The sequence below is a fragment of the Pleurodeles waltl genome, chromosome 7 (genome assembly GCF_031143425.1).
Source record: "Pleurodeles waltl isolate 20211129_DDA chromosome 7, aPleWal1.hap1.20221129, whole genome shotgun sequence".
Taxonomy (NCBI): Eukaryota; Metazoa; Chordata; class Amphibia; order Caudata; family Salamandridae; genus Pleurodeles; species Pleurodeles waltl.
Window position 1 is genome coordinate 1,300,798,258 of NC_090446.1, and position 24,658 is coordinate 1,300,822,915.

At 41.8% G+C, this 24,658-nt stretch overlaps 1 protein-coding gene across 7 annotated transcripts in view; it reads left to right on the plus strand.

Moving 5' to 3' along the window:
• Positions 1 to 15,003, plus strand: part of LOC138246211 (myosin-10-like) — a 491,460-nt gene extending 476,457 nt beyond the window's left edge. For all 7 annotated transcript variants that reach the window (XM_069200598.1, XM_069200595.1, XM_069200596.1 and 4 more), the window contains one exon: positions 8,441 to 15,003. In XM_069200598.1, the coding sequence (XP_069056699.1) occupies positions 8,441 to 8,588 (148 nt within the window). In that variant the 3' untranslated portion in view covers positions 8,589 to 15,003. The remainder of the gene's footprint in view (positions 1 to 8,440) is intronic.
• Positions 15,004 to 24,658: the final 9,655 nt, after the last annotated feature.

Sequence of the window (24,658 nt, forward strand, 5' to 3'; positions counted from 1 at the left end):
AAAAGAGCTAGTGATTTGCTAATAACTTTGGCACAGTTTCACAACTCTGCACAATAGTTGGCAGACAATGGCGATTTTCACATTGAAATGAAAAGAGAATCAAGATTTCATTAAAGGCTAACATTATGCATTATATCTTTTTAATGCCACTCCCAGCAGCACCTTTAAAGAACATTAACACAACAATAACTCAGAACTAGAATGCAACAGTCTGTATGTAGTTTCCTCTTAGAACACTCTTCCTCTGTAAAATGCAGCGAAACATCTAATCTCCTCTGTAGCATCTTCTTGTGATCCTACAGTTTTCTTTCTCTCCGCTTCTCTTCTACTGTGACTCTATCAAAAAATACATATTTGTCAGTACCCTGTACATGTACTTTATTATCTATAATAAGACTAATCCTATCCAAATTTATTTCTAATCTTAAAATGACCACAAATACTAACACTTTATGCCATAGACATGGATGTGCCCTAGCAACATTCTTTTTTATTTTTTTTATTTTATTTTGTTAATAAAGGGAAGAGGCGGGAGGGATAATGTTGGCCTCTGTGTCTTTAATGCCATCTTGATTCTCTTTTCATTTCAATCTGAGAACCGCCATTTCATTTCAATGCCGGAAGCTACCATTATGCATGTTGGAAGCTCTCCGGCACTACATTTGACACATGCTTTATTGGTCTAAAGTAATGTTTTGCAAAAGTACATGCATTAGACCAATCTGCTGCTTTGAGAATCTCATCTAGATGACACAACTTACATGCCATTGCCCCTCTTACAGAATGTGCTCTAAATCTATTTACAACCACACCTGCCTCTTCCATAGTGTTTTTCACCCATCTGGTAATTGTTGCAGTGCCAACAGCTTTATGTGGTTTAACATAAGAAATTAACAACTGTTCTTCACCATGTCTTCTGTACTCCATAATTTTGTTTTTATATTCTTTAAGTCAATCCACCACACAATGTTTTTATCCTCTGGAAATATAGGGTAAAATATAGACTCCGACATTGTCTTCATCATTTTCCAAAATATACTCCATCTGGACCATAAACTTTTCCACTTACCTCCAAAGCCTTCACATCGGAAACTCTTTTGCATGAGATTAAACACAACAGAGTAGCCAATTTTTCCAAAAGTTTCTTTGTTTTCAAATACTTATTCATAGGCCAAGACAAAAATAAAGATAAAACCACATTCGCATTCCATAAAACCTCATACCGTGCTCTAGGCCGTCTCTTTACCCTCCTACTTTTCAGTAGTCTACAAACTGTGATGTTCATACCTACTTACTGTCCTGCCATCAACAAACGAATGACCTGCAGAAATTGCAGATCTTTAACAATTAATAGTTCGGCAACACAAACCTTTTTCAAACTGCTCCACTAAACGGTTTATCACCTTCTACAACAGTAGCCTCCTCAGGATCCAAAACCTTTTCCAAGCACCAACAAGACCAGACTTTCCATATTCCTTTACAGCTTCTTCTTGTTCCTGGTGCTCAAGATTCTTCCAGTAACTCTGCAGCTCTGCTCGAAAGTCCTTTGTAATAGTCAGATCTCCTGACACCTTCCAAACAAGATTCAACTCTCGGCTCTGAATTAAAGGATGTCCCTCTCCATCTCCAATTTTTAGCAAATCATCCCTTGCATGAATCAAGAGAGGTACTGCACATGCCATCTCCATTACCGTTGGGAACCGAACTTGAGACAGCCAAAACGATGTTACTAACACTATTTGACATTTTTCCTCCCTCACTTTCAAAAGAACTCTCTGTATCATAGCAAAGGGAGGAAAGGCAAAGCTCTTCTTCTCTTTCCAGCTCTGTAGAAATGCATTCACTGCTGATGCCTCTGGATCCCAACATCCAGCTGAAGTAATTTTCTATCTGATAGGTTAATCTGCTTGCAAATACCAACCTCTTCTATCTTCAAAAAAATATCTGATCCAATTTCCAATCACTTTAATTCTGTAAATGTTAGGAATTCCAATCTGCTGCCCAATTCAGTTCCCCTGTAAATACTCTTCCTTCACATTGATCTTGTGCTCCAGGCAAAAAAAAAAAAACACCTTTGCTAAATCCGAAAGACCGCAGAATCTGCTCCCCCCTAATCTGTTGATGTAAGCAACCGCTGACACATTGTCCATCTTTATCAACACTGACTGCCCTTTCAAAATTCCTCCGAAACCTTTCAGAGCATACAACCCAGCAGTCATCTCCAGACAATTTGTGTCTCACCCTTTCCATTTTTGCCCATAACCCTCCTGTCTGTTGATCTTCTAAACGTGCTCCCCAACCTTTCAGACTTTCATCTTTTTCCAACACATAATCCAGAATACATCCAGATATTGCGCGGCCATTCCAAGCTTGCATGCTGTTCAGCCACCAGTCTAACTCCTCTTTCGCCTCTCCATTCAGGTTTACCTTGCCTCCATACCAAGGACCTTTCCTGACGACAACAACCCTATTTTCCAAGCTAGTTCCCTCAAGGACAGCAGTTCCTTTCTCAACACATGCAAAATCTCCTTCTTCATCAGTTTTATGTTTTTCTCTTGAAGCTGTAACTAAACTTCCTTCATATCTAACTGGAAACCCAAAATATCCATCCTCTGAGAAGGTTCTAATACAGACTTCTCTTTGTTTATTAGGAAACCCAAATTATCCAACAAATCCTTTATCTGAATCCAATCTTTCACCAAAACCTCTTTGTCTCGAGACATTATTAAAATGTCGTCCAGATACACAATCATACAAACTTCTCTCTGTCGTAAGCAAGCCACCACAACGCTCATTACCTTTGTAAAACACCAATGGGCTGATGAAATCCCAAACTGAAGACATTTGAACTGATACATTTTCCTCTTCCATCAGAACTGTAAAAACCTCGGTTTTCCTCCATACGCATAGTGAAATATGCATCTTTTAGATCCAGTTTTACTAGCCAATCGTTCTTCTGCAATGAGTCCCTCAGACAATGGATGCCCTTCATTTTGAAATGTCTCTACAGTAAATATCTGTTTACATCCCTGAGGTTTATCACTGGCCTCCATCCTTTCTCCTTTTTCTGCACTAAAGAGATTGTGCTCACAAGCACTTTTCTGATTCCGCTGTGTGACAAATAGCCACTTTTTAAATCAAGGACTCTATTTCTTTATCCACTACTCTCAATTGTTCTTTCACCACATTCAAGTCTCTTGGTTCTCTTCTCTGTTGTGGAATTCCCACATTCTCTATTACAAATCCTTGTATAGTTTCCAAAACCCGGGAATCTTGAGTTAATTTTCTCCATTCCACTATAAAATAGTGTGTATGACCCCCTACGTTTTGGAAAGAACCAGAATGGTCCTCATACTCACCTTGGACTCCTGTGAAAGTTTGACCTCTTCTTCGCTGTATCCTTCCTCTTCCTGATCTTCCTGTTCTCCCACGATTTGGGTAGAATCCTGAAGAGGTTTGGAATCCTCTTCCTCTTGATTGATTATACAAATGGGACCTTTGCAATCCTCGGCCAGAAGTGGGTCCCCTTCTACAGGCCCTTCCAAAAACACTGCCTCCAAACACCTTCCTCATATTAACCTGAGCCTTATCTGAGGCTGTGAAAGTGGATGCGTACTTACCAAGACTCTTAACTAGCCTGTCTCCAAATAATAAGCCTTTTGCATCTTCGCTCAGCTCTGTCTGAACAATATCTCCTTATTTAGGGATAATTTTCATTAATATAGCGTTCCTTCTCTTGGCAAGCAATCCTGCGTTTGCATTACTTAAAAGAACTACCGCTCTCTTGCTCCATCCCCTAAGTAAATCCAAGCCAACATCTGTTTCATTAATATAAGCCTTGTCAGCCATATCCATGATAGTGCCAAAGGACCCATTGAATCCAAAAACTTGTCCTGACATAGCTTCTGAGATCTTTCCAGGCCTTTCCTAGGATCTCTGCCTAGTCTAAGGTCAGGGCCCAGGTTAGGTGTTACATACCATCATCAATAACAGGCCTAGAGCATTCTGCTGTCAACACATGCCTTTCTTTTTTGTCTAAGGGCTTACAGTTCCATTCTTGAATACATTTGCCTACATGCTCCGTAGGCTGCCTATCTCCACTCCGTGGATGTTTTATGTTATATGTCAAAAAACCTTTCCGCCCCCAATGGGTCTTTCAGTATCTCAGAAGAGCATCCAGACTCTTAGCCTTCCAATTGTTCAAAAAATTCCTCATCTTTTTGCAAATCTAAAACATGCTAATCAAACTCTGTATGCTCATCTCTCAAAGAAGAATGTCCTAAATCATCTTGCCAACTTTCTTCATCATTTGTGCTGCTAAGTGCACCTTTTTTATTTGTGCTCCCAAGGACACCTCTTCTTTTAATGGTATTAATACCATCCTTTACTTTTTTTTACATATTCATGGCATCCAAATGTTTAGTTTTCCTCAATTTCTTACCACCTTTAACATTTCTATGCTCCTCTTCTTCTGACAGTGAATAAAACTCCTCCCCAGATTCCATGTCTTTTCTCTTCTTATTTTTCAAGATTTTATCAACTGTTTCCTGCCCCTTATTTTTTATCTCATGTTCAATTAGTCTCCTCACAACTTCCTCATTCATCACTGCACCTGTTACCTTCAAGCTATTACTTTGTTCTGTCTCCATAGAGAATAATCTTTTGAACTATTTAACACTTCCTAATACAACTAAATTAATAGTCAATACTAATAAACACTTAACAACTATTTAAAAATAACTAATGCACGATCTGCAACTGAGACTCTCCTCTTTCAAACTGCTCTCGAAAAGAATACAATTGTTAATATAAAATTGTTTATTTTTTGTAATTTTCGCGCTAGCGTTTTACTAAGGATCTTAAATATAATATCGACTGATCCAATATGGCACCTCAAAACTCACGAGACTACTTGCGTTTCACCCCACATTCTTCCCTCTAATTAAGAAAATACTTCCTGCAATGCGTCAGGTCAAATTCAAAGCACCAAAAAGAAAGGAAAATAGATGCAGATGTCTAACCTCTAAAATAATATAGGCCTAGAGTCTCAAAACCAATCTTGAGAGTAGACGGCTAAAAACGAATCTGAAGGCTGGTGAAATTTCAATAAATAGGTTGGTGTTCCAACATCTGGGAAAGCTTCCCAACACATGAAATCACAGGCAAAAAAGAGCAGTTCATGGGCCTATGAAATCAGCTGATGAATCGATGCCAGGCACCCAGTCAGACAGGAGTCCAACAAATGCAAAAGCACCAAAACAGCTAAATACTGAAAGTCCAGGCAACTGCAACATTGCAAGTCCAACCTAAATTGGCTGCAGCATGGACCCCACAGAATTTCAGTTGTGTATGTAGAGGATGCTTTTTCCTGAAAGTTTACAACATTTCCTTACTTATCATTTAGATTACAGGTAAATAATCACCTAATTTAAAATAATGGAAAAATAAGCGTTCTGGTGCTAGGGTTTTCACCCCTTTGATGCCCATGACACATTTTTGTCAGTCTAATTTCTCAGAAACTATTAAATGGAGTAAATAAGGCTCTATTTTCATGCCAAGTTTGGTGTAATTCAATTCTGTGGTTTTCTCTGTAGCAGATGTCAAAGATTCCTGTGGGCATTAAAATGTGAAAACTCTGGGTTTAACCCCTTTGTGTCCCTCCAGCTCCCTGGGTAGAACTGCACCAAAGTTGCCACCCCGAATCTAAATCGCCTGAACTTTTTGTTGTGTAAAGTTGCATGCAGATGTGTAGAATGGCGCCAGAGTTACTAGAAAAACAAATACCTTTTCAATTGATTTTGTTGTCCTGACTATATACTCTTGTTATATGCATATACTGAGGTGTATAAGGTTTATAACCAGTGTTTGTGTGTGTGTGTGTGTGTGTGTGTGTGTAAGGCTAAAGATAAAGTAAGGTGAGCAAGACTCCCCTGAAGTGGGTGAGATGACATATGTCAGAACTGAGTAAGAGTCCTCCGGATCATAAGATGATGTAAAAATTGAATAATGTAAGCTGGATAATGTGTGGAAGTAACAAAACGTCTGCAGAACATAAGGTGAATATGATGCATGAGTGTGATCCAATAAACTATGTGAGTTGGGTAATGTGGTGGAGGAGCCGAACTCTGTTCTTCACTTAAATCTCTGACCTCTGTCAGTTATGCTTAAACCTAACTGAGGGCCTTATTACGAGTCTGGCAGTCAACAGACCACCAGACTCACGGTGACGGTCAGACTGCTGACGTTGTGGTGGTTCGACCACCACATTACGGGGTTGGCGGGCAGATCTGTCAACCTAACGACGTCCCCGTCAGGATCTCCAGTCCCGACAGGATGACTACAGTGCAGGTTGTAATCAGCCAGGGCGCGCTGAACTCCACGCCGCCCTGCTGATTACAAAATTGTTCTCCCCCCAGCCTTTTCATGGCGGTTCAACTGCCATGAATAGGCTGGTGGAGAACAAGAGCAGGGGGCCACAGGGAGGCCCCTGCACTGCCCATGCCCAGCACCCCCAAAATGCGCACTGTCCGCTGTACAGGTATTGCACATTTCAAGGGTGCTGGTGCCCCTTGCATGTGGCAGCGTTGCCGCCGGCTCTATTACGAGCTGGCGGCAACGCTGCCACACCTTTCCCACTGGGCTGATGGACGGGAACCTTGGTCGACGGCGGTCTCCTCACCACGGGTCTTGTGGTTGTTGCCAACCGCCAAACTCCTAATCAGGCCCTTGATCACATCTTCCTATGTATCTCATAATTTACAAATGTGTCTCTGACCTATGGAATGTGATGAAAACTATCTCAGTAACACTCTTTTCTCATCTATGGTACATTGTTTCATATCGAAGCACAGTTTGAAGTCATCTGGGTCATAAATATCTAGGATCAAACTAACTGAGTATATCAGCTTAACCTGCTATAATTAATTTAAATATTTTTCGTCACTCTGCAGAAGTCAGTGATGAAAAACTGCTGCATTAATCAGAACAGCATTTGCATCTATTTTCTTCTATTTCGACTATCTATTTTTTCCACTCAAGCAAATTGTAAATCTGCATTGATTTCTAAATTAACAAAATATATATTTTAGCAGCTGTCCATGGAGAGTTCCACCAGAGATTAGGATACACAGAAATTGAAATGCCTTGTGTTGGGTTTGCATTAGTCACATAAGGACTACAGTTGGACAATAAAGTTGAGACGAAAAAACTTAAAACAAATAGGATAGGAGCTGAGCCTAAACTTAGGAAGCCATAGGTAGGAAAACAAAAAGTGGAAAGACAATAGAGAAAGCAGGAGAACCTGAAGCACAATGCATCGTAGAAGAAATACAGTGAAGACTAAAGCAGGAGAGCCGGAGCTGCAGTCGGAAGAGGAAGAAGCAGAGCCCATGCAAACGAAGGAGAGCAAAATTTACCACAGGAAATGGAAAACATTGTGTCTAGATTACAGCATGAGAACCCAGTGTACACTCATGAAAGGCTAGACTAGAGCAGGAGAATCAAAAGTACAGGCAGATGGGGAAGGCGTACAGCCAGACTTAAACAGGAGAACCAGAAATACAACCAGTGGAGGAAGGAATAGTGCTTAGGCTAAAGTAAGAGAACATGAAGTACAATGATAAGTGGACATATTTGATTATAGCAATAGAATAAAAAAATAACAGGGACAAATAGAAATAATAGCTAAGATTCAAGTAGACCGCACAGGAGTAAGCTGATAAGAGGGAAGAATGAAATTCAGTGTCACCCAGGACATTATGGAAGAAGGTAAGGTTTACTGAAGATAACATGAAGGCAGTAGAGAGTAGGGGGAGAGGGAGAAGTTAGTGGCTGAGTAGGTAAGAGAATCGTAGACAGTGTCTGAAGGTAACTGATTTTGACTACAAATAAACTAAGAATGGAACTAAAATGATGTTATGTGAGGGAGAGCTAAACCAGAGGTTAAGTAGGGCCGAATAGGACTATCAGACGGAGCAGTGGAGCACACTAAGAAGTACAGATGTGCTAAGAAGGCAAAGAATAATTGAGGACAAGAAAAGGCTGTCTAACTAGGATGTGACCAACAAAGACAGAAGCAGGACAACAGTGCTGAAGTAGCAGGGAAGGGAATCTGTCCCGCACTTAGACATGTTAGTTTATAAAAAGATGAAGGAAACCTATTCCCTCCTGACCAGTGAATAATTAGTTTCTTCAGGGTGCAGTTGTCTATATGGGTTTTAATACTTTGAGATATGAACTTCAGACAGCCAGTGGAATGAACAAATGTATTTCTACTGCTTTCTTAATATACTAACTAAAGCCAATAAAGATATTATTTGAAGAGTGCCTTTAAAAACATTTTTTTATGTTATTGAATTTAACCAGAATTTCACCAGCTGGGTACTTAAGAACAATACATATATTTTTGCATTAATGCCAGACTCAATGTTTTTCCTTCTAGACGAGCACCACTACAGCTTACCACTCGAACTATTCGCCAAGTAATCCGCCTAGAAGGAGTGTCTGATGAGGAGACCGAGGATCATGAGGGGGATTCCACTTCAAACCATCAACAGTCCCCTCAGCACCCACCGGCGCAGTCAGAGTGACGAGCCTAGGAAGAGAGGCAGAGTTTGACCTCTCCCCCTGCTGACCCACAGCAGGAGTGTTGGACTATTTCAGGAAGAATACAAAGCTGTAGATGGTGAAAGGCTGGCATAAGGAAAAACTCATTTGTGGACCCTGGGGTTGAGTGGGAGACTCTGGAAATCCCCCCAGTATTCAAGCACACCTATACAAACACAGACACATACACAAACCACTGTCCATCTACAACTTAGCCACAAATGTCATACGTAGAGCACTTTACAAGGAATCGTCCCATCTGTCACTGTAGATGGAGCCTTTCTTGCGCCCCTTAAGCAAAATGACAAACATCACAATGAGACACTAGCAGGGGTTGGAAATTCCACTCTCTCCCTCTGCCAATCAGTACACATTAGGGGCAGGATGAAGAGCTGGAATAGGGTGCCTTATCTCTGCCCAGTTCCTGGGGACATTACGCTCTTAACAAACAGTTCGTACCCTCAGTGGGTCTACAGTCTATTTCTAATCATGCTTTTTTGCTCAAGCAACATTTATGGCCAATTTGGATTTCATAAATTCCAAATATCTCCACCCACTATAAGGCTGGGCCTGTTTTCTCAACTCGTGCTAGCTCCTTTGTTAGTTTAATTGACTTCTATGCTTCTCCTATTAATACTTTATTACCTTTGCCATAATGCAAAATAATTCCTGAATGAATGAGAAGAAAACACGACTGGGCCCTGTACAGCCTTATGCAGGTGGTTCTCTTGCCGGTTGCTTTGTTTAATTGCCAATTCTGGACAATCGTGGACATTAAGAAGGCTAGGTGTACAGAGCCAGAGAGGGGTGTTGAGATGCACACCAAAATGGCAGATCAGCTGCATCACTGTGCCTAGTAGCTGGAACGTCTCCTGAGATCGCCCGAGGGATACAGTAGTGCATTGGACCATCCCGGTGAAGCCGTGTTGTCAACCACCATCACCTTTGAACCTCACAGTTTCCTTTTCAGTGCATGTTTGTGTCCAAAGTGCTGGTGCAAACTATCCTCAAACCTTCCAATCATCGGCTCCCAAGCATGGGTTTATCTGGAAGTAGTTTTGTCTAGTTATTTGTTAATCGGTTTTCTTTAGTCGTTTTCTCATTCTTTTCTTATCTCCCAGTGCCCATTCTTTTTATTTTTGTATGTTGTGGTGATTGAAAAGACTCGCAGTTTTTTGCTTGGAGCAATCTGAGATAAAACGTACAAATCGATGGCTGACGACAGTGTCTCGATATTGCTGAAGGTATCGCCAGTGCTGTTTTACTTTGTGGGCATAGTGTTGCCCTGTAAGGTGCAGAAACACAGTAAACCTCTCTCAGGAGATAGCAAAGCATGATGTTTCAACTTCTCTCACCTCCTCACCCGTTTTATTTGCAGAATCTAAGCATCTCACGTCAGTAGTTCTGGAGTACTGGTCAGTAGGGTGTCAGAGCCCGTTGGCCGTGTCAGTTTCAAACAGGTGTGACCGGAAGTGGGCAGCCACGACATTTGCACAGGGGAAATGAAGCCATGGAAGTGTGTATCCAGTATTTTTCACGGTTTTTTGTCCCATCGTCTTTCTTGAGAAAATCTAAGGCATATTTTTCTTATGTATCATGTGCTCCTGTGTTAGTATATTTAGCTGTCTGGATTATTTTTCTACTTCCTTAGATTTGTGTTTAAAAATCCAAATGTTCTCTCCGATGCCTGCCAGCATCCACATGGCTTATGTATGGTTTATGGCTCATTGGATCCGTAGTTCTGTCTGAGACGGCCCAAATGTATAAACAGAGCATGTTCTACTTAATTAAAACACGTTAAATGTGTAATCGGGTGCAATGGCGAGTCTTCAATCAGTAATGAAAGTGAGAAATTAAAGGATTAAATTAAGGGATTTTTGCCCCTTTAACAAAAAGTAATACCTAAAACAATTAGGGTATTGAAGATTAAACTATCTCACATGCCTGTAAGATATGTAGCACTGTGGGTGAATGCACTTGTTGCAAAGATATTTGTGCAACTCTTGGATCAGTAATTCAGATCCCACTGGATTGTTTAATCCTTTCGACTTTCATAATTTGTCAAAACTATTACCGTTCACTTGAGGTCTGATGTCAGTCATTTCCATGAAACAGTTCACTGTAACAGAATACAGTCACTATCGGTTTCCCCAAAACGTGGAACTTATAGAGATAGTTTCTTTCCTTTTAATTACAAATGTGTTTTTAAACCTCAAAAAATTCAAAAAGATGTAACACTTCCCCCTAAAATGCAGAAAGCAATCAAGGCTTGTTATTAGTAGTTCAACAAAAGAAGTATAGAATCAGTTAAAGGGTAATGCATTTAATTGATAATTATAGCACTAGCCATTTAAATAGTACACTTGACGTTTTCATTCTTCTCTTATGTTATGTGTTTGATCATAATATTGAATTCCTGCTAACTTTTGCGTCCTTTTTATTTTTCTTCTTAAAACTCTTCTGTGTATTTTTTTTTGTTCTTTTAATTGCTACTAAAGACGAAACACAAAGGCACCCCCCTATCCCAATCAGTAATCGGCTATACTGGGTATATTGACAATTTTTGGGAGGAGAGTATTATCTCCTCAACGTTAGGGATGTGCGTTGTGTTTTAATGACTCTGGCATGTTTCTGAAAAAGTATGGACTATATGTTAAGGTATTAAATGTTTTTGTAATTGGGATTTGCATGGACGTTTTTAATATTTAATTATTGCATGCTCCCTATGTTCACAATTTTTTATGTGAGAAATTTGACTTACCTTTCCCTGGGAGCCCTGGAGATTGCTCTGTTAGGCACCTAGCAGAATGGAGTGAGGACAAGGGCAGACCAATGCTGCTTGTGCCTTTTTAAGTCTGACTTGACAGTACAGCAGTCTACAAGACCTGTTACATCTCAAAAGTACTGTTACTCATCACAAATAAAAAATATTATCTCCTAGATGCATTGGTTACTTACAGCAATTATGTGTTCTTATTCGCTGCAGCAGGCTGCTTTTAAGTCTTCATCGTAATTACTTCAGTCTAGAAGCTGGAACTTCTGAGCCCCCACTTTTAGTGTTCTGGGATACTGAAAAGCAGTGTCTTTTGTGCATTCTTCTGAAACCATATAAATCAGCTTAGCCAGTGGAGGAATGCTGTTTGTATTCTTGGTAACTTAGGTCAACAGAAGATTTGTCAACAGACGTATGTCTCTGGAAGGCCTGGAGGACTTTGCCAATGACAGATTGGATAATTACTTTCCTTTTTAGACAGTGCCCAAACTCCACTAGGCTAGACCAGTGGTGCATTATCCAGTATTACTATTAGGCTGTCTATCAAATCACACAATTTGCCACTAAAATAAATTTACTGAAATAAACGTTTAAGATAACAGATTTATTTTTTACATGCTAGAAAGAGGGTTTGAAACGCTTCATTAATAGAAATTAAGAGTTTGATCTGGCAATGAGAACTGGCCTGTGTTTCATTAAATTATGTTGCAGTCATTTGTCAGCCATCAGAGTTCCACCATAGCGTTTTTATATTGTGTCTAGGGGATTATTATCCGATATTACTTTTAAGCAAACTCAGTGGTATCCATTTTACCCTCCTTTGGAGGACGAAAGGCTGTGTCGCTCTTGCGGATTAGAGCCAACCCACAGAATCCACGCACTAAACTAAAACAGACAGTCCATAACAACATTACCATAATGCCCTTTATGAGGTACACATGTTAAATATTTATGTTCAAGATTTATTTATATGATGCTTAGAAATTACATTGCCTTTATACGCTGATTCTAGATCTAAAAGTTAAGAGAAGTGATTAACAGGCGGATAAAGTGATTGTCCCAAGAGCTCCTAATTTAAGAGGTGAACCGTAAATTAGAATTTAGGGTGCCTGGATTGAGCAGCAATAACTTCACCACTAGTCTTTCCTTAAGGAGACGTTTGAGATTACAAATCTAGTCTTCCTATATATTAGCCATGTGAAGGGATTGAAATGCATCTATAATATAAGTGCTTGATCTGGTAGCAAGAACTGACTTCTTTCATTTTAGTGTATTGCAGTCAGTTGTTTGGGTACCAAACATGCTACTATAGCAGCATCACGGTGCTGATATTATTCTGTGCACAAACTCAGCTCCACCACTGACTATTTTATTGGCCTTGGGATTTCAGTTTCGTTTATCTGTGGAAATGTTTTTTGTCTAATTTTTTAGTATGTGCAGACCGTTAATGATGATCAGAGACTTATTTTTTAAAATTACTTCAGATGCAGGTTTTCCTGTATTTTTTAATATATATATAGTCTTAGTTCTGTCAAGTATAGTTCTTTTTGGTTTTGGTGTGAAACATACCTTTGCGAGCCCTATCCCACAAATCTGCCTTCACAATTAAGCATTGCAGCTTGAAGGTTATGAATGAGTAAAGGATTGATGGGCAGATACATAAGCAGCACTCAAGTAGTGAACTGTACAGGAAACCCGGTAATTTACTCCAGCAAAGGGCTGCTTCAATTTACTAAGTGTATAAACCCCCTCTTTGGACTTTTGTGGGTGTGTATCTTTTTTTCAAAATTTTAAAGCTTCCGATATTTGTGATCAATATGCAATTTTTCTGGCTCCAATGACTATTGATGGGATATGTAGAAATCTCCCGATTGTTTCCTCCAAATCATTCTGATTGGAGTGCCATTACTGTTGATAATCTTCTTCTGTGCACCTCCTCTTCATGCAGGCTCTGCTTTGGTGGTCCATCATTGTGAATGAAGAAGCTGCCTTGTGTTTTTTTCAGTTTTCTCCCCAGTGCATTCTGGGAATCTTTGATCTGATATTGTGTCTCGAAACGCGTGACCACATGAGAGCAGCAGTTGAAAATAGACTTATTGTCCTTCGATGCTTGGCTGTCCATCTGAAAAGGAAGGGTTCTTTGTTTAATAAATAAAACTAGTAAATTCTGTTATTTTGCATATGTTAGTTTCAGATTTATAGATTCCAAAATGTGGACCTTGTTCACAAAGATGAAGGTACTAAAAATTCACCTATGATTAGCAGAGACTTCAGATTGCTATTCATATTCACCAAAGACTCGGGTACAAGTTAAGGAAATCTGTGATTGTTGCAGTTTTGTACTCCTGTTTTTTCCTTTTATAGATTATCAGGTATCTTAATTCAGGTGACTCAGTTGTACCAGGTTAAAAGTACAGATCGTAAAGTGAATAGATAAGTTTGAAGAGGTGGCAGGTCCCAAAAAGTGGAGTCCCTGTGACGTGAAGTAATGTGATAATGCGAAATAAGGACAAATGTCAGATTTAAGTTTACGTTTTGGTCATTCTTCTTCCAATACAAAGGATTTTTCACCTCATTTTGTGCACACCCCCTTGCCACCCGGGGAAGTTCACTGCCATCTCTCAGACGTTCAGTATCATTTATACCTGGGTCCACAGGTATACATTTAGAAGTTAACCGTGTTGCAACTGTTGATCAAACGTGTGTGGATGCCCACAAAGTTAACACTACCCAAAAAGATCTGCTTGCTCAGCACAACATCAGTAGCTGTAGTTGTTCCTCTGTGCAACAGGAGGAATATCCTGATCTTTTTTTAATCAAGATTTTCTGCACATCAGTGAAACTTACACCTGAAAAAGTCCTTAAGAATCAGACTTCTGTTTTTCAATTAAATATGTTTTAATTCAATACAGATTTCCACCTTTAAAGTCAAATTTCTATATTTTAATTTTAATGTTTGTTTTATATCTCCAGATGATATATATTTTTTTTAACTGTGCTAAATGTTACTTTGGTGATCTGTATGTGAATTCATATTTTGAGATTTAATTTTAATGCAGTATTCACTCATTTCAGGATGCTGTTCTCTGTTTTAATATGTAATACTGTCTTCATTTTCAAAAACATTTTGATGAAAAAATACAACTTTAAGTGATAAAGGCTTCATTAGGCTTGGCTCATAATGCACATTTGATGAATTGGTGTATTATGTTATAAATATCACACTTGACAGTCTGTAATTTGCACCACTGATGATAACTTGAGCTGACAATTTCAAGAGAAACAACCATGTGAATAGGTAACTGAAATCAACTGAAAATGCCTGCAAATCTGTGGTGATTTTTTTTTTTGCCTGGAATTGTGAACTCTGCAATGGAACTTTCTACGTATCATTGTAGCTTTTGGTATGCTACATTGGACACTTATGTTGCCCACGGCTGCTTGGTAGCCAGCCATCCCCCATTCAAATATGACGTCCTGTCCATTGTACTATTAACTTTTTCTACTAAGTTAAAATATGCCTTGTTTGGATATTCTCATCTCATTTAAAGGTCGGAGCAGCTGCAAATGCTCCTTTTAAAAACAGACAGTTTGTGGCTTATAATAAAAATTCATCTCAGATAATACATTTAGTGTCTGTGTTTTTTCATGGGTTTCTGCTTGTGCTGTGAAGAAGCACCACTTGCATGTGTTGAACTCAAGAGACATTAGGCTGCTGAGAGCATTACCCGCTAATATTAGGGAACTATACTTTGGTGCCCATTGATAAGTGCATTGTGTTGACTTGAAGGGAGATCTAAGCTCCAATGCATGATGCAATTCTACTGTAACTCCTAGAGGAAGTGGGAAGATATAATGGGCGAAAATGGACACATCATTACATTCCTTATGAAGTAAAATACTTTCATGACCAAATATTGAAAGGCCATAATTAGGTGAGATGCAAGGTGGCTACACTCAGTTTTGTGTGCATGGAAGATAATCATATCAACTCGCTTTCATTTTCTTTACTGATAAATTCTGTACAAAATCAAAATGTAAATAGTGGTACCGATAACTCTTACCGAGTAACAGCTGCAAATTATGACTGCGAAATAGTCATTCTTCTCTACAACAGGTATAGTCTTGCAGTATGCCTTTGTTAAATATCCTCTCTTTAGGATTATACTGACATCTGAGAGTTATTGCACAAGACATATTTTGCATCCCTGACAGGAGCCTTAGTGGGCAGAGCGCCCAAGTCGTGACAGCCTCCCGTGTAGAGGTGTACCAAGAAACGGGTATGGGAGGAAACATACAGTCACAGTTAATCGATTTAATGGAGATTCAGACATTGTGTAGTGCCCATTGTTTTATAGTATAATTGGTGGAGTCAGTATACAGTGAAACACAACTATATCATTTATCTGATCTGACATCATTTATTTTAAGCAAAGAACTGCACATCACTGTTTCCCCCTGCAATGGATTATTTCAACGAGATTTGTAGTTTTCTGTGTTTCTAGGTGATACGCCATAACTCTTCTCTGGATGGTCAGAGCAATCTCAAAGATCTGTTTACCTGCAGCTGTAATCTGGTGGTAGTATGTACTGGTGCCTATAGAGATGACAGGATCCTAAACATCATGAATTCAAATTGGGAGCACTGAAAGCCCACCTCTACATCCCAGGGAACCTTTAAGAATTAATTTAGTGAAATGTGCATTGGGTATGTAGCTCAAACCTACCTGGACTACTGTGCTTAAGACTGGGCGAGTAATGATCAAGTTTTATTCTATAAAAGGGGACTGCTTTGAAGAACAACTTCTACTTGTTGATTCTTCACCTCTTGAATCTCCTCAGGTGTCAAAATGGATCCTTAAAAATTGTAACAAATCTACCAGCGGCAGCTCCTTTGCTATGGCGAAGGAGCGTCAAGCCCTCCCCCCACCCCAAGCGAGCAGCAGCAGCTGCAAGACTATAACAACTAAACGATAATAAAGTGTGTTTATTATCGTTTCGTTGTTAAAGGGGGTCCGTGGGGGGTGACGGGGTTGAGGGGAGTGCACTGTGCACTCCCCTCAGTGCACATGTATGTTTGGTCAGCTGTCTTGGACCGGCCAAACACATATGCGCACTGTGCTTTCTCCAGCCTGGCACTATGTTGCCAGGATGTAGAGAAAAGGCCCAGGCTCCTAGTCTGCAAGGGAGCTCCCAGCCAATCCTAGCGCTGCTCTGAGCAGAGTCTGGATTGGCTGCAGGGCAGGTTGGGAGCCTGTGTCTGCAGTGATGAGGTAAAGAGGAGCGGTGCGATGGCGGAGCAGGTAAGCTTTCATTTATTTATTTTATTGTATGTTTTTGCCCCCCCCCTGCCCCCCTCCCCCTCCCCCCCCAACCACCACCCAGGGCATCCACCGCCCCCCCTTTAGCGCGCAGATGATGTTCAACTGCATCCTAAAGTTGGACACAATCGCAGGCATGACCTCACAGGAGCCGTATCCAGGCCACTCAGGTGCACTGACGCACATTCCCCTTTTGTCCCCCCTACTCTTCAATTCAGATTTCGAATGCTCTTCTAGGAACACTTTCCCTCTCAAAATGTGTTCTTTTTCAGTGCTAGCAGGATAACAACCCCACAAAATCAAGGGTGAAGCAGGTCCAATCATCCCAGAAGCAAATGTCCTTTGTGGAATCCCAGAAGGTACTTATGGTGTCATGATTCCAGAGCATATGTACATTTCGGCTTCAAGTATACTAAAGTCATTAAAGAGCGGGAGACCAAGTTGTTAATAGAGTTGGCGTGCCACAAACTTAAGGCCCAACACTGGTACCAATGCAGGTGCCACCCAGTATCTATGACCAGTAAATCAAGGTGTTAAAGGAACGATCAAAAGGATGTGCTAGAAGCACTTAAGGAAGAATTCCTCAGCATCAAGACATTGCTCGTTCTCTCACAGGAGGTCTCCGGACTACCCAACCTCGGGCTTAGTTTTTGAAGTTAGAACTATTTGACATCACCCTGGTGGCAAGTCTGGTCCAGGCCCCGGTGATACGTCCACCCTACCCATTGTTCTTAACTCTGGACCAGACTGCTCAGTTTGCGACCTTTGAAAGCCATCCTAGTGTGTTAGGTGCCAGGCTCAACAGCTGGTCAGGGAGTCTCAGTATGAACCTCTGCCAAGTCATAAATTCTCTGATAAATTGTACACATAATTTGTAGGCCTGGGTGGAATTTCAATCCAGAGTAATTTCTGTAATTCAGTGTTATTTTTTGACGCAGAAATAGCAGTAATTACGCAATTACTCCTCGTGTATTTAAGAGTAATGTGAGGGAAAAAATCAGAATACATTTAGTGATGGTGAGCAGCCCCTTTCTAGCATGGTTACCCCCACTTTTGGCCTGTTTGTGAGTGTGTGTCAGTGTGGTTTTACTGTGTCACTGGGATCCTGCTAGCCAGGACCCCAGTGCTCATACATAAAAACCTATATGTCAGTGTGTTTTGTCTGTCTCACTGGGATCCTGTTAGCCAGGACCCCAGTGCTCATAGTTTGTGGCCTAATATGTGTGTTGTCAGTAGTGCTTTGTCGTAGTTTAGACTCTTGCTCTAGGCAAGACTGCTGGTTAAAGGATGACAGTACTTTTGTTTGTAGGTGACTAAGTCTCTCCTACAACAAGTCGCAACTGTTGTCCCAACCTTACCGGCTCACTAGCAGCACCTCACCAGAAACACAATAATAAAAGGTGATGTGTGGCAGCCTTTACGCATGGACTCTAGAGTAAGACATCTCAGGGAGTGTTGTGGTTAAACGGAGATTACCCCTTTCTCACAGATCTATCATGTCTCATACAAACGCAGGCAATGACAAAGATGCAGGAAAGTTTCAATAGTTTTTATTCAACATAACTGCAATTTGCGATAAGTTGCATGGGCTGCAATGATTAGGATAATGAATAATGCAAATAGCAGAATTGTGAAGACGAGAGTCATTATTACAAAGACCCCCACCATCTTGCAATGCATGAAAAAGACATACGGAATGTAATATGCCCTAATACCCTAGTGCGTAAGACCTAACCTCCTACCTAACGGAGAGCTGGATTGTTAAACCTAATCTGCCAATGCCACGTCCATGAAAGGAGCCCCCAACCCTCGCTACCTTGGAATGAGGTCTCTATCTCAGACTCCATAGGGACACGAAGACTGGGTCAGCGTCAAGACGACTGCAGCATCTATATCAGCGATGGTGGTGATGCCCTCTGGTCGGAATCCCTCTGATTATCTGTCTAAAGTGCAATATATTTATACAGATCTTCAAGGACCCCTGACGTAGGTGTGTTCCCAAACAATAGATAACAGACATGCTTGGGACGGCAATTATCCCTCAAAAGTATAGAGACGGAAAATCCCTAAGTGTGAAGGCCTACTGTTTGTTTGACTTTGGTGCTAGATCTTGACGCCTTAGCACGGTGACACTCATAATGTAACCCATAACAAGTGGCCTAACTCTAAACAAGGCAGCCATCTTAGAAGAAATAAATAATTAAATGTGCTAAGACAGAGCAAGCTAAGTAGCTTAAAAGTCACTAGGTGACGGGGGCACGAGTCTGCAAGCCAAAGGCTAAGCTAACTCCTGTTATCCCATTAAAACGAAGTAGGATTCACAACAGCTTGACTGTATCACTGAGACTCTACTAACCAGAACCTCAGTGGTTATGCTCGCTCTGCTTTTAAATTTGTCACTGTAGGCTAGTGACTTCATTTACCAATTTCAATTGGCACACTGGACCCCCCTTATAAGTCCCTATTATATGGTACCTAGGTACCCAGGGCATTGGGGTTCCAGGAGATCCTTATGAGCTGCAGCATTTCTTTTGCCACCCATAAGGAGCTCAGACAAACCCTTTCACAGGACTGCCACTGCAGCCTGCGTGAAATAGTGCACCGACTATTTCACAGCCATTTTCACTGCACTTAGGTAACTTATAAGTCACCTATATGTCTTACCTTCACTTGCTGAAGCTTAGGTGCAAAGTTAGTAAGTGTGAGGGCACCCTTGCACTAGCAAAGGAGCCCCCACATAGTTCAGGGCCATTTCCCAGGACTTTGTGAGTGTGTGGACGCCATTACATGCATGCACTACATATAGGTCAATACCTATATGTAGCTTCACAATGGTAACTCTGAATATGGCCATGTAACATTTCTAAGCTCATGGAATTGTTCCTCCATTCCAAATCTGGTATTGGGGAGCCAAGTCCATGCATCCTGGCAGCTCCACTATGGACCCCCCAGTACTGCCAAACCAGCTCTCTGAGGCTTGCACTGCAGCTACAGCTGCTGCCACCTCACAGACAAAGTTCTACCCTCCTGGGGTCTGAGCAGCTCAGTCCCAGGAAGGCAGAACAAAGCATTTGTTCTGCCTTCAGGGTGTTACATCCTCCTCCCTCTGGAAATAGGTGTTACAGACTGGGGGGGTAGCCTCCCCCAGCCTCTGGAAATGCTTTGAAGGGCACAGATGGTGCCCTCCTTAAATAAACTAGTCTACACCGGTTCAGGGACCCCTTGTCCCCTGCTCTGGCGCGAAACTGGACAAAGGAAAGGGGAGTGACCACTCCCCTATCCATCACCACCTGAGGGGTGGTGCCCATAACTCCTCCAGTGTGTCCCAGACTTCATCCATTTTGCTTTGCAAGGTGTGGGGGCACTTTAGAGGTCTCTGAGTGGCCAGTGCCAGCAGGTGACATCAGAGACCCACCCTGATAGGTTCTTACTTGATAAGGTAGCCAATCCCCCTCTCAGGGCAATTTAGGGTGTCTCCTGTGGGTTCTCTTCAGATTCTGCTTGCAAGTTTCCTTCAGGAATCCTCTGCAACTACTACTTCATCCTCTGACCTCGGATCAACCGCAGCCTGCTCCAGGAACCGCTGTAACAGCAACAAAGTATCGACAAAGGATACTTTTCTTCTGCAATTTCAGCTCCGGCCAGCAAATGCAACAGTTTCCACTGTGTGCACGCTCTGGGGACTCCCTGTCTTCACCCTGCACCAGAAGGACTGAAGAAATCTCCTGTGGGGTGATGGAGTCACTCCCCTGTTCATGTAGGCACCTTCCAAGTCGACAACGGTACTCCTGGACTCCTCTCACAGCGACGAACGTGCTCCTAGAAACACAGAGGGTGGACTCCATCGACATAGACTGTCCTGAGGTCCTGCTGATGCAATTTGGAGGAGGTAAGACCTTGCCTTCCCTGAGAGCAACTGTACCCCTGTGCACTGCGTCTTCTTCACCTCCTGAGGCCTCTGTGCACTATTTGCTAAATTCCTTCGTGCACAGCCTGGCCCAGGTCCCTAGCACTCTAACCTGCGACGCTCAACTTGCTGAGTTGACCTCCGCCTGCGTGGGACCCTTCTTTGTAGTGCTGCACCAACCATGTTTTGCACCTCCTTTGTCCCCATGTCCTGGGACTCCCGTGGGTGCTGTCTGGTATCCTGCGGGCTCTCTGAAGGCTCTCTGAAGTCTTCCACCTTACACAGAGTTGAGGCCCCCAGGTCCCTCCTGGGTCCAGCCAGCACCATTTTGATGCAAAATGCATATTTGTCGTAGCCAAGGCTTGTTGGCGACTTCCAACACTAAATCACGTCTGCATCCATCTTCACGTAGTGGGACATCTTTTGCATCACGCAGGAACCCACTGGCATCTTCCTAGGGTGCATTCCTGCAGTCATTGTCCAACCGGGGACTCTTCTTTTGCACCCTCTTCTGAGTTGGCAGGGGGCTCCTGTCCTCCCTGGAACTTCTTTCGACTTCTGGACTTGGTACCCTTCTTTGCGGTCTTCAGGTCCAGGAATCCACCAGTTGTTGTTTGCAGACTTGGTTGGTTACTGCAATAATCCATATCACGAGGTGTAGTGTGTCCTAAGGAAACTTGCAGTACTTTACTCATGTTTTTCTGGGCTCTGGGGTGGGGTAATTTACTTACCTTTACTGTATTCTTACTCTCCCAGCTTTTCTGCACACACTACACTTGTCTAGAGGGGAACTCGTGATTCTCATTCCCCTTTCTTAGTATATGGTTTGTGTTGCCCCTAGAATTATTTTCTTCCATTGCATTCCATAGCATTTCATATTGTTTGCACTATCCTATGAATAATTACTTGTCAAATATTGGTGTCTAGTGTATATATTATGTATAATACTTACTTCCAGAAGAAGTATTGCCTCTAAGATATTTTTGGTACTGTCACCCAAATAAATACCTTTATTTTTGGTAACACTGAGTATTGTCTTTACTTTTGTATAAGTACTGTGTAATTATAAGTGGTATTGCAGGAGCTTTGCATGTCTCTTAGTTCAGCCTAATCTGCTCTGCTATTGCTACCTCTATCAGCCTAAGCTGCTAGAACACTACTACTTCACTAATAAGGGATAACTGGACCTGGTGTAAGTACCCAAGGTACCCACTACAAAGCAGGCCAGCCTCCTACACACGCCTATTGTACTCTGCTACATTTAGCATTCTATCTTAGCTGCATATTTGTGCTAAGAAACAGCACTAAGTCCACAATTACTCTTCTCGTGTAGTTCCACGTGATCTCGCATAATTCATTGGTAATTACTCATGATTGCACTACATGGATTTACAAGGGCTACGTCCATTTCTACTAATTTGGCACCAGCTCTGGTCAGTTCCAGATGCTTAACATGTGACGATGATGACAGCTGTGATAACGGCAATCTGCTCCCTCCTGCAAACAGTGATACTGCTGACTATTCGACCCTGCAAACTGCAAGTGGCATTAATACCTCCCTAGAAATTGACAAGGAGTGACCTTCAGGGCCTTTATCAGAGGAATTGTCTTTATTTACAGCTGTCTGAGAAAGGTGGCTTAGGTTCATGATGTGCCTTTGTCCGTGGAGGAAAACAGAAGCGAGCATCTTCATTCAGCCTCTGTGCCTTTGCTACTATTCAATGAAGCCTTGATGGAGCCCATTCTAGTTCTGTGGGGCAAGCCTTCTTGTGCCCTGGCAGTGAAACGCCAAGTCCCCTGCTTCCATCACATAGCTCCATGGGACCAAAGATCCTTATTACTCATTCCTCACTGGAGAGTCTAGTGGTCAAGCAGTGATCGTTTGTGTGACCATTTAGCTGAGGTCGTATATGGGCAGGATGCAAATGAAAATATTATTGTCGGGTCTGGACACTGTTGACTCTGTGGCACACTCTATGGGGCTCCTCCATCACCATATTCCGACATGCCTGCCTATGTTCCAATGTATTTTCAGGGAATACCTAGGCTCACATGCCATTCAGTGGTTCCTTTCTGTTTAGCTAAAAGGCGAGCTCTGCACTTGGATGGTTCAAGCAGAGGTGTGCTACAGCTTGTTGCCTGGGGTTGGTGTCCTTTACATGCCAATTTCACAGGGAGTGCCACACGTTTTGTGGGTTCTGCACGGGGGACATCTTTTCAACAGCATAAGCCCTCGCAGACCATACAACAGCCAAACAGTTTATATTCCAGTACAGGAGGCGGGGTTGTCCCGTCATGGCCAACAGCAGTCCTTTCCTTCCTCCTCCTCCGCTCCACCCTAAAAATCAATTTTGCATGCTTCTGATGGAGGGAAGATTGTGCAGCCGTGGGAAGGGAGGGTGCCTTACCATGTGCAGATAAAAGAAAATGGCTACGACCTCCCTTTTCAGGCATTCACCCTTACCCCTGTTTACCTTGTCCACTTAGCCACCTCAGACGAGCACACTCTTATCCTGTCGCACAGTGTTTCCCAACCTTTTGACTCCTGAGGACCCCCAGTGAATCATTACTGGACCCCCAGCAATTTGTACGATTTAAATTTCAAACATTAAAATAATAATTTGCAAAACATATAACAAGTACACACCAAACAAATACTGAAATTACTAAAGATATAATTCTTTTATATTGAAAAAAACAAGCAAAATTCAAAACATTTTATTGGGAAGGTTGGCGCTGCATCTCGGCGACTACCTTTTCATTGTTTGGTTTTATTTAGGAAAGGTGAATCCTCAGGTCAGGTTCTACATTACCGGAGTGATTTCTGTTTTGATATTTTTTTAGGTATGTAAGATCTGAGAAAGCTCTTTCACATAAATGAATGATGGGGAAAGGAAGTAAACCATAGTGGCCCTCTCATCTCTCCCTAGCCTCTCCGTCACATGTACTTCATTTGTTTTAAAGCACCTCTCATACCACTGTAGGGTGTCAGGGCACTTTACAGGGGACTACAAGGGGTAGGATTCACATGTCATCCACACTGGTAGGCATTTTCTAAGAGTGCTTGGTCTGGAGCAGCACAAATTTAGGATTGAGAACACAACACAGTGATTAGCAAGGACATTAGTAATAAGAGTGTATTTTTACAGAAACAAACCTTTTTTTTAGCAGCATAAGGAAAATGAGACTAGGGAAAAACAACTTTCTAATTTGTGCCACGCAGTTTGCATGTAGCTCTTTAACGGCAGTTCATAGCTCATTGTGCAAGATTATTATGAACCGCACAGTAATAAAAGAATCCCTGTTTCAAAAGCAGTAACCCACTGTGCCATGCTCATAAAAAACTGTTCTTTGCATTATACATGTTCTTTGCAGCAGGCATATTAACCATCTGCGCTACCTTTGAGTCAAAACTGCCACTGCCCAAAACTCTCATTCCTCTCCAGCAGGTACATCAATCAATAGAGTTCTCTTGACACTTTTATTTTTGTTGTACACCAGCTTTGCAGTGCTTTTAAAACTGCTGAACAAAGTAAGTAATAAATATAAAAACAGGACGCACGTGTTTGTCAGAGGCCCCACTGGAGAAGTGTCTTTCTCCCAGCCCAAGCCTACGGACCCCCTGGGAATGTGTCACGGACCCCTGGGGGTCCGCGGACCACAGGTTAGGAACCACTGTTCTAGTGAACTAAATATGTTGGCTTGGCTTTTGGCAGCAAATGCAAATCACGAATTAAATGTTGCTTGTTAACTAACGGCTAACTCATTTATTCAAACGGAGGATCAACATGGCATCTTTGAAGGATATACTTTCTATGTTTTCACGTGACTGAGATGTGTGTGTCCCTCTTTTGCTAGATTTGACTATATGGGATTATGATCTTTAAAGAAGAAAGTACTGTAAAATGTGAGTACTGGTTCACTGTATGATTAGAGCACACATGCTGCTCATCACCAGGCCAGTAGGAGCCGCTATCGTTCAAGGAAATGCTTGCTCTTTCGGCAGCCGCAGCAAACTACTTTCTGCCGAGCATGAACTTCATAAAGTCATCA